We start from the raw sequence: 15,920 nt of genomic DNA, 5'->3' as shown, positions 1-15,920 counted from the left end.
GCTTAGGAATGTAAACGAGATTCTTCCCTTCAATCCCACATTTTCTCCCTTGAGATTTGAAAGTGGGGGTAGTGGGGAGGGGGCAGGTAAGTTGATGCTCTTGAGCCTAAAAGCCAGTCAGTGCGATGCAGAGAGGTCCTTATCTCCCTTTCTGATGGATACTCTCCTCTTGCACCCTGAGGGTGCCAGTTTGGTGAGAGGTGTTTGCAGTTTGGGGGGTTTAGAGGACCCTCTGCCCCCCTAAGAACAGAGCTATGAAGGGGAAGCAGCAGCTTTACAGTAAAGGCCTGAGCATGAGGGGGAAATTGCTGTGTTGGGGCTGGGCTTCCCAGAAGCTGTGAAAAGGGGAGGGAGTGGAGGAGCATTGCTTCGCCTCTGGGAAGACAGATGCCAGAGTTTGATGGTAAAGTGGAGAGCAAGAGCTGGTTTTCCCCTGCACTGTGTGTGTGCATGTGGTGGTTGGTGAAGAGCAGGGACTTATTTTTAGAGCCATAAACAGCATGGCTTAGCTGCTAGAGCTCTTTCCTTAATGATGAGGGACGTCTCTTGTCACTTTGTAGCTGTTGCCTTTTCCTCCTCGTGCCCGAGAGCTGAGTGTGGAAGATCCACACTGCACAGCTATAGAGCTGGGAATACCCCCAACTGTGTGCAGCACTCCTTCCCATCTTGAATTAGTTGTGCTGATGTTGTTCTATCCATGGCTGCTCACATGGGGGATACTGACACCCAGGAAAGTGGCAAGGCAGCCCCACACCCCAGATTTACCTGCTTTTATGGGAAGCAGCCCTACAGCTGTTCTTTGAAAGAGCCTGGCATGGATTTGTTCCCACTCCTCCTCTCAGTTTCTGGGTATTCTTTCAGAGATGGGAAGGAAATCTATCCCTCCCCCATCCCACACATCCCACTCCTTATTTTCCCTTACTATTTTTGCTGAGGAGAAAGGAGCTGCTCCCAGTGGTGGCTTGGCCCTTTGGGATAGGGCTGAGACACTGAAGGTAAAGGATAATGTCAAGTGTGTCCTGCATGCAGAGCTGCTGTGCTTTCCCTGTGTGTGCTGTAGGGTCCCTGAGCATCCCAGTGCTGCTCCAAAACAAGGCATTGTGCTGGGGGAGGCTGTCCCTGCCCTGCAAAGTAGGCACTGTGGGGAGGACACCTTGGAGCAAAATGGAACAACTCTTTGGGAACTTGATACACTCTTTGGGAGTTTTTTTGAGGGTAGAATGAGCTGGAGTTTGAAGGGAAGAAGTCTGTGTACATGAGACAGCTGTAATGTGGAGGCTGGTGATCCAGCAAGAGGGATCGCTGTGGTTTTGCAATGGAGATGCTGGGGCAGTGAAAGGTTCTGGGCCAGGAAGGTCCAGACCAATAGCCAGGCTGTTCCTAGCAGCTACTACCCGGCTCTGAGCACAAAACAACACAGTGACAAACTCAGCAGTATCTGCTTTTCATTTTGGCTTCATTTCTATTATTATTTTTTAATACAATTTTCACCTGATTTAAAATACTTTTGATCTTTCATTGAACTTTCTCTTCAGAGAGAATAGATTAATAAACACTTTCAAATGGGAAAAAAAAACACAAAACACACACAAAAATCCACGTTGTTTGGAGAGATTCGCCTTTTATCTCCATTGCAGAGCTCTATCACTAACCTGGGTATGGGCAGTCTGTCCCTCTGTTCCTTTTGTCTTGCTTTTTTCATCTTAACAACAATAAACTGCTTCAGTTGTGATCTGGCCTTTAGTGGTCACTCTTTATTCTTCTTTTTTTTTACTTTTATTCTTTTTCTTCTTTAATTTCTTATTTTGAAGTCGGTGCATAAATGCGATGTTATTTTAATCAGACCAAATGAAAGAGCGAGAGCTTTAATCTGCCCCAAGCAAAACTGCCTTGTACATCTGTCATGTTGGGATTAGCGGAACTCTTTAAAGAAGCTGAAGACTTTTTAAACGAAGTATTAAACATTTGTGACCTGATTTCCATTCTTACAATATTCTCATTAATAAGAGTGCAGGCTGAAAGACATCTGTTAGGTCCTGTTTGTTTTAAGAATATTAAAGAATAATAAGAATATTGGGGGGAGGTGGAGGAAATCTAAATGTGGTGTTTCGAGCCAAATGTCTAAGCTGGAGCTTTCTGAAGTGGAGCTTTGCCTGTCTTGGGGCAGGGTGGGGGGGAAAGCAAGGCTGTCAGCTTAGTTATGCTGGTGTGGTTGATGGAGGAGGTCAGCTTGGATGTGCTGGTGTGGTTTGATGGTTGATGGAGAAGGGACAACTCTGCTGTCCTGAGGTAAAATCCAGTTAGTAATGGCAAACAGAGCTGCAGCTTTACAGGTCATGCTTACACAGCACTTGTATGCAGCGCTGTGGGCATCCAGTTCTGCCTTGGACCAGCGGGAAGGCTGAGTTGGAAGAAAGGAATGAGAACGTCCTCCTTGGGTTTGCTGCTTGTTTTATTTGATGCTAATGTAGTTAAAGTAAATGGCCCAGCCTGGACCCCTAAGGAGGGGGAAAAATGCCAGACATGTGTTCGGTAAATGACTTGCTGAAAAAGCCCTTCACCGTTAGCACAGGGATACGGCGTAAGAGGAGGTTGCTGTCGACTGCAATCTTTGCATCTTGTTTATGCTTGCTGGGTAAAATATTAACTAAAGCATCTGAACATAAAGTTCTGGTGTGAAAGAATATCAGCAGGGGAGAGCCATATGGTGCCAGCACGCGAACAAAATACCAAACGTTGGAGATTCCTTTTTGCAGAAGACTGAAAACTCTCGTTCCCATACATAATACATGAGTTCACGCCTTTGATTACTCTAAACATTAGTCCAAGTGGTACAGGAGTCTCTTTGGAGCTAACACAACTTAGGGTATGCAGTTCTCTTCCCTCTCTTCCTTCACATAAAAGAAATCGATGTTGAGCTGTTAAGATACAAATATCCAATATGCTGTAAGACAATATGTTTCCGAAACTGCTGCATAAGCTGCCTTTGCTCTAATTAAATATAAACTGCAGCAGAGATTCGGGTTTCTTCTCATTCGTTCCTTTGCTTAAAACCATTTGGCAGAGCACATCGTTTTGCATGGGACGGCATCTGCAAGTCAGGCCCATTTTGAGGTGTTCCCTCCTTGGGGTCACACTCTGACTTTTCTACCCAGCATGGAGGGCAAAACAGAGCGCTGTGATCATCTCTTTGAGCTGCAGCCTCACCAGTGCTGTCAGCTGATTGGGCTCTGAGAGCAGAGGGACGAGGTGTGTTGAACAGGAGTGAATTCAAACCCCACATTAGGAGGATCCCCCCGGTGAATGTTATTATAAGGTATGAGAGATGTCTCTGGGGGAGCTTTCATGCACATAGTATTTAAAAACAAGGTGTTGCCGGCAAGCTCTGTAGGCGATGCTCTGAGTACTTCTGAATTTCTTTTATTTCTTTCTTAAGCAATCCCTTAAAACTGACAATTTGGTGCTGAGTAACTTTGCTTTGTGCTTGACCCTGGGATCCCTGAATGGGAGCTGGTTAAGTTTTGTGATGAACACCGAACTGCCTGCACACGGAGTACTGAGGAACCTCCCCAGCAGGAGGAATTAAAATACAAATCCAGGCCTGGCACATCAGAGTGTGGTTCCAAAGGAACATCCAGGGCTGATGTTTCTTTGGGGCCAGGGCTGCTGTGAACAGATGTCTGAGAATACGGCTCCAGGAAAGCTGTCCCGAGGGGTTTGCTTTATGCAGTGTCTCTCAGCACGCCGTTACCTGTCTGTTTTTTTGCATGCTGTGGGAAACAGATGAATGCACTGAGAACTTGGAAAAGAGCAGCAGAAATGCTGGGGTTTGGAAGAAGGAGAAATGCGTTTAGCTGAGCTAAGTAGTGGTGAAGATGGTGTGGGCAAAGCAGAGTGATGGGAGGAAACGAAGTCAAAACTCAGCACCTGCTGGCTGTGTCAGGTGGAATCATAGAGTGGTGAGGTTGGAAAAGACCTCTAACATCCTCAAGTCCAATCCCAACCCACCCCGCTGCGCTCACTGACCATGTCCTATTAATTGCATTACCTGATAAATGCAACAAATATTTATTTGCATGATCTCAAAGCTTTGTGTGGGAGATGTTCTTGGGCAAAGTTAGCCCAGCTCCAGCTGAGAGGACAGAAAGTTTGTGCCCTTGTCATAGCTGTGAGCTCCAGCTTCTATTGCTGATACGCAACTTTCTCCTCCAAAGATTAAAGCTTTGTACCAAGCAAGTGTCCAGCAAGTGAAGTTAAAGGTTTGGGCTGACCTCTGGCTGCTGCTTGGGTCAGGCAGTGGATCCATACATCCCACCTGGGGGGGTTTACCTGGGACAGTTGCAGGTGGGCTCAGCTGAGGTGCTTGAAGAGCACCCACTGCTGCCCTGTCACCTCCCCAGGTGTGCCATTCTCCATGCTTTATATTCACCAAGCTTTAAAGAGCTGACTCCTATAGGAAAGACAGCAAGGTATCACTCTGCCTCTATTTAATTTCAATTATACAGGGTCTGTAGGAGCGCTAAGAGCGGTGCCAGCAGGGCTATAAACTTTGCATATTTGATGATTTTGCTTAATCTGAAGCAAGTGTTCATCCTGGAGGGCTGTGTCATTCCAGCAGCGGAGGCTCTTGAGTTGATAAAGCTATTTGGATTATGCTGATGCGAGGTGGGCAGCGTGGGGATGGCTGCAGGCTGAGTGTGCTGGGGGGTTGTGAGCAGGGCTGCTTCCCCAGGGAGCTGTGGGTATGATGAGCTCACCTCCACTCCTGCCTTATTGCTGCTGTCTGTTGGGGTCCGTGTGACACACACTTACGTGTCAAGTTTTCACTTCTGATATGACAGCGGAGAGGAAAGGCTTAATATCATAAAGACAAGCTGGCAGCTGGGACGTAGCCCACTTAGTCATCATACTGTGCGTCAGAGGCACTGCTGGCATCTTCCTTGGCTCCTTGAGGCGGCTTTTCCCTCTGGTACCTGACCTGGTGCTGAAATCCCTGTGCAGCAAACACTGGTAGTGGGTCCCAGCCCTGTGCTGGGGACTGAAGGGCTCCCCTGGATGCCTCTGTGCAGTCAGTGATGAGCCACCTTTGAGCAGTAGCAGTTTTGTTCTATTCATTTTGAGGTTGAAGGATAAAGTCCCAGGGCAGATTGAAGTCCACCTAGTGACAAGATCACTGGGGTGTTTTTGGAAGATTAAACTCAGCGTATTAAAAAGCCTTTGGCACCTCGGTCTGGCAGAGAGGTGATGGAGAAGAGATCAGTTCAGAGCTCACCAGTTCCTTTAACACTTTCCCTAATTCTGCAGAGTTGTATATTTGCTACTCCAAAAAATGCCTGATGTTGTGACCTGTCCCAGGAAGGCTGTCTGTCAATACCTTTTCTTCACTTGATATTTCTGTACGTGAGGAACCCCTTTCATTGCCACTGCCATTTATCTTCCCCAAACATACTGCCAGCATCCCCTCCAGCAGATATGATGCTCAGGTTTGCCTCTCCACTTCTCTTGATATCCCAACTGATGACAGAGTGGCTTGAGCACAAGGTATTGAACACCCAAATTGGCTCTGCACCCAGCTCAATCTGATTGCCATCCACCTACGCTGACTGGTTGCCTGCTTTCACCCCTTGGGAGGTGGATGAGTGGCTCTATGAGCTCAGCTTGGAGCTGCTTCCTTCCTCCTGGCCCAAGACACTGCGATCCCAAACCAGCTCTAGAAATCCATCAGCGATGAATTCTCCCGCTGGTGTTTCGACACATTGGCTCCAAGGAGGTTTTGGATTTGGTAGGAAAAGTAATTATTACCGGGGTGCAGTTTAGCGGTTGTTTTTTGCCGCTCTGGTGAGGTTAAAAGAAATAATAATAATAATATAAGAAAGACTCAGCTAGAGTAACTGCTTGCAACGTGCTATTTGCATTTTTAAGGAAATACTTCTTTGAGACAGCTTGGGTGAAAGGTCGGCATTTGCATATAAATGGAAAAGAAAGTGTGTGATGCTGGAAGTTACATCTATATTATTTTCTCAGCGGTGAGCGGCTGTTTGGGCGATTAAGGGACGCGGTTTGCATTTGGCTTTTACTGAATAGGGGAAGTACTGGGAAAGCCAGATGAGAACAAAACAACAAGGAAAATGTGCCAGAAGAAAGCAGCATCCTGTTCTTTGCTTCTCTGAGGTGCTCTCTGCATGCCTGATGTGTTACACGCCTGTTTGCACACATGTTGGGCACAAGTGTGTGAGCGTGTCTATGCACGAAAGGTGGAGAGGAGGAAGGCGCTAGAAGGAGCAATCCCGCTGTGGGTGAGCATGGCAGCACCCATTGTGAGGAAGGAAGAAGCCAAGGAGTGAGCCAAGGAGTTTGGGGAAGGTGGGATGCTGAAGGACATTCTCTCTTTTTGTTCTTTATCACTGTTTTTAAGGAGCAATGCACACATAGCAGTGTTAGGGGGTGCGCAGCATTTCTTCCTCTTTTGAAGGGTACACGAGGGATACAAGGATGGAAGGTGGGAAGCACCATCTATGTCTTTGGCAGCACTGTGTGTTGTCCTTTTGCCAGTTGTGAGGAAAAAGAGTAAAAATAATAATAAATAAATAAAAAGCTTTATGATCTGACCATGCACACTGGAGCATCTCCTCTTGATTGAAGAGAGGCTGTAGCCTCATTTGTTTTCTTTGTAGGTGTGGTTTGTAGCGTAACATGCTAAGTCAATGCTGAGTGGGATTGCAACTTCAGGTGCTCAGTGAGGGGTTGGGTCTCTGCATAGGGTGCAGTGAGGCATTGCCCAGCCCTCCGTGGCTGAGATGTGGTGACAAGGGACAGTGAGCATTGTGCTGTGAGAGTGAGAGGTGCTGGGACAATGTGGTGATGGGGCTGGGAATGGGAGCAACAGGAGTCTATAAAATGTCCAGTGCTCCACACATTCATGGATAATGAACTCTTGGGGTTCCTCCAGGTGACCAAACTCAATATGCTTGGCAATTGCCAAGCTCCCTTCCCAACCTAATAAGGAAAAGCTTCTTGAGGTCAACCAGCAAACACAAATTCAGCCTGAAGACTGCCTGGCTTCACCTCCCATCCATCCATTCTTTCTAATTGATTATTAAATCATATTTGCTGATAAGCATGAGATGTAGTATCTATTATACAGCTGTTAAACCTCAATTAATATGTTTTAATGATCAGTCATTTACTATGCAATATACAATTAACATCCAATATTAAATCTTAAATTAAAAGCATGTTTGGGAAGTTAAATTTGAAGCACTGAACATAGCTTTGCTGCACTAAGAGTGACAGTTGCATTGGATGGGTGGTATTTCTGTGCTGTGAGAGGGCATTCAAGACTTCTTAGAAATATTGGGAAGGGCAATTAAGAACTCAAGGATTTTTGTGAGGAAAATGCAGCCCTGCACCATTCTACTTGGCACTGCTGGGAGCTCCTTGCCTTTATGCCTCGCTGTCGGTGTGTGTAATGGCAGCAGAAGCAGAAGTGTGTGTTCAGCTGCCTCCACAGAGGGATGCGGGAGTTATTTCACCCCATGCCATCGCTGTTCCTCGCTGCAGCTGCAGGGGAACCTGCAGAGACTTTCAAGTGCCCTGTGATTAAATAGAATATTCCCTTATTTCTTTGTAAACCTGGTGAGAGAGCCAATATTTCTCAGTATCTGGCTGAGACCACGCATTTCCTTCAGCAGCAGCATGTGTAAGCAGCGACTTCAGTGCAGCTCTGTGTGCAGAGCACGGTAGGTAGGGGTGATACAGTGCAAAGTGAGCCAGCAAGCAGTGCAGGGTGTTGGGGATGGTAGAGGCACCCACTGGTGACTTTCATAGCTCAGAGATGATGAATTTGGATTTGAGGCTTGTTTTTATGTGGGCTTTTTTGATTCATGTGAAAGAAGGGGTCCAAAAGGGGCTGTTGCTGTGTCGGCCCTGAGCAGTGAGCCCACATCAGCTGGTAGGGCACCCCAACTGAAAGATGCAGTGTGCTCAGGGTTCACTTTTCTCATGAAAAATGTGCTTGGATGATGATGAAGAAAAATTCCTACTCTCTTCCTTCCTCTTGCACTTGGGGGAACAAATGAAGACTGATCTGTTTTTCTTCTGGCCTTTCAGTTTAAATACGCAGCGATGTGGATATGAGGCAGTAAAGCCCTTTCCCCATCTGTTCCTCAGTACCCAGCCTCTCACCCCATTGCTCTGCTGCAGCATCCTTGCCCTTGGCACAGCCCTGGGGGCAGGTTTGCTGCCCACAATGCTGGGACTGGAGCCACCCAGCAGCCTCCTCCCCCAGCCCCACCTTCTGCTTCTCTTCTGCACTCCTGAGTTTTATATGGATTTATCTTTTGGGGGGTTATTTCTGCTGTCTGGGGAGCTTTGCTGTTTTTGTGGCACATCAGCACTTGCTCTCCTTGGAAAGTAAAATACACTCAACTCTGATTAATGCTGAACTGCATGTGCTCTCCCTTCACAGCACCCAGCTCTCATTTGGAGCTGATAGCACTGACCCAAAGGATTTACAGGTTCTGCCCATCTCATGATGCTTTGGTTCACAACTGACCTCCCCAGTGGCTGTCTCTGAACAAGAGGAAGGGACAAATAGTCTCAAAGACTGGGAAAGAAACTGTTTGAGAAGAGGATGTGGTGATGTCTTGGAGTGGACTGTTGTAAATGTTGGTGGGAAAATAACCTTTTTAATGAGGGAACCAGTGAGACAGACCTGGCCAGAGGGTGGAGAGTGCAGGGCAAGGCTGTATGTGAACATCAGGCAGGGGTCTGTCAGACAGAGGAGCACTTAGGGCTGTTTTTCAAGGGGAAGTGGATGCAAGTGCTCCTGGCTGGTATCTTTGGCTATCCTGGCTCCCAGGAGGGGACTGCAGAATGTGTGGATCCCTCTGAGATCTGCTTCATATGGGCAAAATAGGGTTCTGAAGGTGATGTCTTGCATCTCCCTCTTTGTGGTCCAGGCAGGGGTTAATAAGCATCCTTCGTGTAAGTGAGCTGTATTTCTGCTGAATCCACGTCCGGAGATGAGGGGAAAGGGCACAGTGCGTGCAAGCTGATCCCCCCTGGAGACCAGATGCATGTAAGCAGCACAGAGCAGGGGAAATCTGATTCGTATGTGATGGAGCTGCTGCAGCCACCTGAGCCGGGCTGGGATGAGGGACAAGGAGTGGGCCTGGAGGATGCTGAGCAGGCTGGGAGCCAGTGTGCCATCAGCCTGGCACATTCATAGCCTACAGCTTACGGAAATGTCTCCCTTCAGACAAGCAGGCAGGCTGTAATGTTCCATGTACGTGTTACAGAAACATCTCTTTTTTTCTTACTGAAATATATAAATCTTTTCCCATTCTGTTCTCCTTCCCTATGTCCTTTCCTTGCTTCTTTCCCATGTCTTCCTTCATTTGTCATCTTTTGCCTGGCCATCTGTGCCTCCCTGCTTCCTTTCCTCAGAGCTTCTCTGAAGCAGAACAATCTTTCAGCAGCTCTCACATTTTGCTTCCAAGCCCTGTGCCCTTCGTGGAGACCCAGTGCTTCAGACAGGGATTGGAGCAGGGTCTCCAGCACAGGCATTTCTCCCATGAAACCTACTAGAGTCCTCTGAACTTCTCTTCTGGCTTCAGAAGGGTTTTACAGCTAATGCACAAAGGTGACTTTCACCGTCATCTCTCTTGGGTGCTGCTTTAAGCTGGATGTGACTGAGGGATCGAGTTGTCCCAGTCCTTCAGTGTGTACATCTTTAAAAGCACTGTGGGATATGGCTGTTCCTCAGTGTCCTGGAGATAAAGAACAGACCCAGGCGAGGTTTGGTGTTTTCCTCAGTCTTTGCTGTGTGTTCTCCTACAAACTTCTTGGTGGAAGGGCAGCTCTGAAGATGTGAATGTCCAATCCCTGGAGGTGCTCAAGGCTGGGTTGGAAGGGAGCCTGGGCAATGTGATCTTGTGGTTGGCAACCCCGTTCATGGCAGAGGGTTGGAACTGGATGATCTTTAAGGTCCCTTCCAACCCAAACCATTCTGTAACTTTATGAAGCTGCTCAGGGGGTGTCTTACACACACAGCAAGTTATCCATGATACTTATCCATTGCTGGAAACGTTTTTCCAGATCTTTTTTCAGTGTATGTTGGCCTTCTCCCTGCTTTTGCTTTGAGATCACCCAAATAATAGAAATATCAGGGAAGCGTGGGAGCCTGTTGAGGCAGCAGACACAGAGCCCTGAGCTGCCCTGGGCTCTTCTGCAGCATGCAGTGTGTGACTACTGCTGGGGATTCGCTCTTCTCCTTTGCTTTACCAGCAGAAGATGAATGGAGGGGGGCTTGGAAGCAGGCAGCACATTATTCACTGCTCAGTGCCATGGGGAGCTGCAATTACAGGTTGAAGGGAAAGGCTGGGGATGGTGGCACCCAAAGTGACCCTCATTTCCCCAAGTGAGCTGTGATGCTGGGGACTTGCAATCCTGGGGCAAATGCTTTCCATTATTGCATGCAGGAGAGGAAGCTTCGCAGCTGTGGGGCCACCTGTGTGCTGCAGGGCTGGCACCAACACTTTGGGTGTGTTTAAAGTTGTGTTAGAGGAAGGGAAAGTGCCAAGAGTCTGCTTATAAAGTATGTGCTTCCCATAGTGTTTCCCTGCTATGCCGTCAGGAGCTGTAACTTGGGCACCCCCACTTTGCATCCTCCTGACCCCATATTCTTCCCTTCCCAGAAAATGAGTTTCGGGGTGAGCTGCTGAACCAGAGGTGGACCTGCGGAGAGAAGATCAGCAGCTGCGAGGGAGCCGCCAGCCTGCACGGCACGTGCATCAAGGTGAGCCCCATGAGCATCCTTTGTTGGGATGGTGGCAGCAGGATGAAGGCCAAGTGCTGCTCCAGTTCTCCTGGACCAGCTGGGCTGGGGGGGAGGGAATGCAGCTTCACCCCCAGGAAGGGAAGGAACTGGAAGTCCTTGTTTGAGCTGAACCTCCTGCATGGGCTGTGCAGACAGAGAGGCTTCCAGCTGCCAAGATTTGGCGTCGAGGCCAGATATTTGCATCTTCTCTTCCTCCCTGGTCTCGTACTTCAAGAACAGCTCAGAGTAGGATATTGAGGTTGGTCCCAGGGCTATAAAAATGGGCTCTTTCTGCAGTTTGGTCGGAAGAAGCTCCGCACAGGCCAGGTGAAGCCACAAGGACAAGTGTGCCATTCATCCCACCGCCCACTGCCGGCTGCAGCTGTGGCTGATGAAAGAGGTCCAGGCAGTGCTGTCAAACCTCGCACAGAACTGCTGCCAGCAGATGAGGAAGCTTTAATTAAGCACAGAACGGGGCTGCTCATTTCGCAAATGGAGTTTCCGGCCCCATTTAGTTCCTGGGTAGCAAAGCGCAGCATCCAGGACAGACAGAGACCCATCTGGGAGGTGGAGGATGCCCTCCTTGGGTGACTCATGTTTGGAGGTGTAGAAAGAGGGATAACAAACCAAGCCATGGGGAAAACCCCAAAGCAGCAGAAATCAGCAGCAAGTGCACACATCCTTCATGGCTAACAAGCTGTCAGCTGCATGCAGGTGTTGCCAGGAACGCTCGCACCTTCTTAGAAAGCAGAGTAAGCAGTTGTTGCTATATTTAAAACCAGCTCAATTAAGGCTTTTCTATTGAACCTGCCAAATAAGCACTTAGATGAGATTTAATAAGATTGTTGTATGTTAATAAAGTGATGATTACAAAAGGTAATGTACCCGGTACCTGGTGCTCATCTAGCGCTCTGCCTTTGCCAAGCACGTTGCTAATGTTAACCATTTCTTGAAGCTCTGTGCTCTGCTCAGCTGCACTTCAACACAGTGTAAATGGGCATCAGGAGTGGGAGCAGCATTTGAGGATGCTGGGGACCAGGTGCCTGCAGGTGTTGGTCTTGGCACAAGTTGGCTTTGTAGGACCACCTAAATACAGATATTTATTTGTAGCTTTCCATGCCAGCTATGGCTCGCAACCTCCAGGATGTGCAGCTTGGAAAGCCAGCAGGATACTGGGTGCCTTTACTTATTTCTGCTTCTCAAGAATTCCAGGCACAGGGTAGCATTTCTCTTGCCAGGTCTGAAATAGGATCTCTGAAGGGTGTCAGGGAGGGGGGTGCTCCATGCATGCACCCAACTGCACCTGGCATGCTTGCATCCATCCTGGCCCCAGTGGCTGGCAGGGAAACGAATCTTTTCCTCCTAAATCCCAATTTTCCTGAACCCTGGCGAGCTCCATGGTGCAGTTAAGGCCCCTGGTGCTCAGACAGGGGCTGCCAGAGTCCTCTTTGGAGATGTGCTCATCATCTCGCTTTAGCAACTGCCTCTTGAGTATAATGTTATGAAAATGGCGACTTATTCCCATGTCTGAAAACAATGGGATTGATGAGTTGTGGGGTTTCTTTTTTCTTCCTTTCTTTTTCCTTCCCTATCTCTCCTCTTTCAGCGTAAGAGCAGTTTGTACATACTGAGCCACTTAGGTCTCTCTGCACGTGAAATGGCGTTTGGATTGCCTGCCGTAGCACTTTCAAACAGTCAAGAGGAGAAAGTGTATGTTGACTTAAACTGCTGCATATGAAATCAGCCTGAATGCCAGCGCCGTGCAGCACACGGTGCAGCTGGGGCTGTGTCAAGTGTGATGCTTGGAAGCATCTCTTCTGCTCTGCTTCACTCGTGCAGAAGATGCTGCTGCTACAGCGGCAGAGCATTAGCACTCTGTAAATGTTTAATTTGAGGTTTTTTTTGGTGTAGTTTTTCTTGTATGTGTATGGGATTGGATCCTTTTGGCGACTAAAAAATGAGAGTATAGTTTTAGGAGGGTGTTTGCAACGTGGCTGCAATCTTCTTATTTAAGGGGGGGGGGGGGGTGCAAGCTGTGTTTTTCTTTCACCTGAAGATGTCAAGGTAACATCCTCTCCTGACTGAGATTGCTGAGCAGGGCGTCCTTTCTCAGGCAGACAGCATTTTGTTCAGCCGAGTGGGGCTTACGATAGGTGGGATGTCAGGAGGATTTAAATCAAGCAGCAGGGGGAAAAACTCTGCCTCAGAGTATGGTTATAAAATAGCAGCTCCTGGGCTGGTGTGGAAGCTTTCAGCAACATTCATCCCCCTGTGAAAGCAGAGGGAGGTTTCTGAGACAGGAGTGTTCCTTCCTCTGTCCCTTCTTATTTTCTTTAAAGATTAGCAGCTGGAGAAAGTACAGCAGGATGGTCTCTGCGTTTCCTGCAGTGAGTGCTGATGCTGTGGCACTTTGTAGGGAGCAAGAGCACATTTGGTCACCCAGGTCCAAGTGCCTCCGTCCACATGCAGCCTGTGGTATCCCATGAGGGATTCCATTCTGAAAACTAAAAATCAAATTGAAGAGGAATTGGACCAAGCCATTCAAACTCATCCCTACCATTGGGTGGGTGCTGAGGGGTAGTTTTGTTGACATGAATTTCTCCCATAGTCCTCTGGGCAGTCATCCAGCCAGACCTTGGTGTCACATCCTTTACTCTTTGGGTTGGTTCAGGCTTATGATCCGATCCCTGGCAGGGAAGGGAGTTCAAATTCATCAGCAAACTGGTCTTCCTTGATAAGAGCCTGAAAGAGCTTGACTGCTGGGACAAGGCTGGAGATAGTGGAGGTTTCCCATGCACTGTTCTCTTTTCCCTTAGCTCACCCTGGCTTTGAACAAAGCCCTAAAATAGGGCTGTGAGAGCTGGGCTGCCCTCCTGCAGTGGATGAGAGGTCTTTTTAGGTTAGGTGGTTGGCACTGCCTGTTCCCTTGAACTGGAGAAAGGGTCTCATTTGAGCTGGAAGACCAAGTAGAAAATCACTTTTCAACCTTTATATAGGAAAACATTTCTTCTGTCATTTTCTTCCTCCTGCTCTACCTGCTGCTGAGAAAATCTGGCTTTGGTGGTTTTTAAAGCTTAAAACAGAAGCTCACTCTGTCTGTCCCTCAGATGCAGCTTCTTGTAAATGGCAATTTGCAATATCCACAAATAAGCACCGATGGCAGCTCTGCTGCTTTCAGAGCAAAATAAATATTCCTGCTGAATCCTCACCTCCCTTTGTCCGGCTGAGAGCTTTTTCAGCGTGTTTATTTTCTCTGAGCTCCGTGCTGCTCTTGAATACATATAAAGTATTACTGCTGACCTTGGGGAATTTCAGCATAGCCCTTAATGGGGTATTTGCATAGAGCTGCTGGAGCGCAGTGCACCTGGGCGGTCGAGCTCAGGAGGCTCCAGAGGTTTTATGCTACTGTTGTGGTCTTCCTTCTGAAAGTAAACGTGTATTAAGATAAGAGAAGATGAAAATATCAACTCTGTAGTTAGTCAGTAAAGACTACACGTCAGGTCTGTTGTGCTGCTCCCACACTGTATCGCTGTGGTCCTGGGAGCAGAGCAGGACTGCAACTGTGTGATGAGGCTCTTAAAATTCACACAGTGCTTGTGTTAAACTGGCTTTTGAGTTTCTCTCTCTGAGCCCTATTGATAGAAGGCATCAGGATGCCATCAGTATTGCTTGTGTTATGCCAGGAAGATCCTCTGTGCAAGGCACAGTGATAAACTGTTCCTGCACCAAAGGACCTTCAGAGAGAACAGGACAGGAGGAAAGGCATCAAGGATGCAGGGGTGCCCTCAGTGATGTGGCTGAGCCACAGTGTGAGCATCCTGACTCCATGTAGGGTCTGTTGTCTGCTTGGTCCTATGGAAGAGGGTTGGGAGACTTGCTGGAGGCTTCTAAAGTGAGGAGGAGCTGTACAGACCTGCCTTGTCCTAGCTGAACTCGTGTATACACAGAGGCCAGCATCTGTTAGCAATCATTTCTTTCCAGATTTCCTTTCTAATTGCTAGTTTTCCATTAAGTGATAAAAAATAATGAAATCTAGGGAGTTTCTCAGCCTGGCTGTTAGTCAAGCAAGAGGGAGAACAAATATAAGTGCCCCAGTGGTCTCCAGGACCACAAACAAACACGGTGTGACCTGCAGTTTCACCTTGCAGTGCTGTCTGGAGGGCTTCTCACTGAGAACACCACAGGGCAGTGGCTTCATGCAACCTCCTGCAACTGATTCTGAGAACCAGAGCTTCAATGCTTTCCCTTTGGTCCCTTCCTCTAGGTTGTTTTAATGATGATGCGTGAACTGTCTCGGTTGCCCCCAGCCTGCCCCATACTGACTCTAAATAATTTATTATCATGAAACCCACATTGCCAAGGCACCAGCTGAAGGCATAACAGTCCCTGGGACTGCTGTCAAAACAGAAAACACAACTACCAAAAAACCAGTCTTTGAAATTCACTTTGGTGTAGCACAAGCAGTTCCACGTAGCATTGTCAGTGCATGGTGTTAGCAAGATGCTGAACGTTGGGCGGCTCTGAAAGGCTCATAAATGTAATGAAGTCCCTTTGACACCTGCTCCTCTCCGCATTTTAAGCGTGAGCCATTGGTCCGTAGGGAGCTGGGGCTTTAAAAATAGGAATTATAGTAATTGTCTGCTGTGTTATTGGGAAGATTGTAATAAACGCGGAGCATTACACCGTGGTGCCAAGACTTGAATACTGACAGGATGCATCAGTTGCTTCAGGTTTTTTTCAAACTTCCTCATTTGGAGATGGTGTAGGAGCTGGTTGGATTCAGCTTGGACTTGTAGAGGGTGCTCCAAAGAGCATGTGCTGAAGGGCATTTGTTATTGTTACATCAAATCCCTCTTGGAAGCAGCCCTCTGCCCTCTTTCTTTCTCTCTTTCCCAGGAAGAAATGTCCCAGGACATCATGTTCTGCATTAAAGCCAAAACCACCTCCTTCCCAATCTGTTAGGCTCTCATTCTCTGCCTTTCATATTGCCATTCTGTCTACCCTGTTGGTGTTTGACTCAGATGTTGTGACCGTGAGACCTTCATTGTAGAACAAAGAATCATAGAATGGCTGGGTTGGAAGGGACCTTAAAGATTACCTT

At 47.8% G+C, this 15,920-nt stretch overlaps 1 protein-coding gene across 19 annotated transcripts in view; it reads left to right on the top strand.

Annotated features, from left to right (window-relative positions):
- Positions 1-15,920, top strand: part of MYT1 (myelin transcription factor 1) — a 52,038-nt gene that overhangs the window by 7,316 nt on the left and 28,802 nt on the right. For all 19 annotated transcript variants that reach the window (XM_085519704.1, XM_015881709.3, XM_032448584.2 and 16 more), the window contains exon 2: positions 10,698-10,798. In XM_085519704.1, coding sequence (XP_085375830.1) covers positions 10,698-10,798 — 101 coding nt within the window. The remainder of the gene's footprint in view (positions 1-10,697; positions 10,799-15,920) is intronic.

The sequence above is a fragment of the Coturnix japonica genome, chromosome 19 (genome assembly GCF_054131305.1).
Source record: "Coturnix japonica strain WE chromosome 19, WE-NBRP24, whole genome shotgun sequence".
NCBI lineage: Eukaryota > Metazoa > Chordata > Aves > Galliformes > Phasianidae > Coturnix > Coturnix japonica.
Note: the sequence above shows the minus strand (reverse complement) of the source record. Positions and strands in the feature narration are given on the sequence as shown.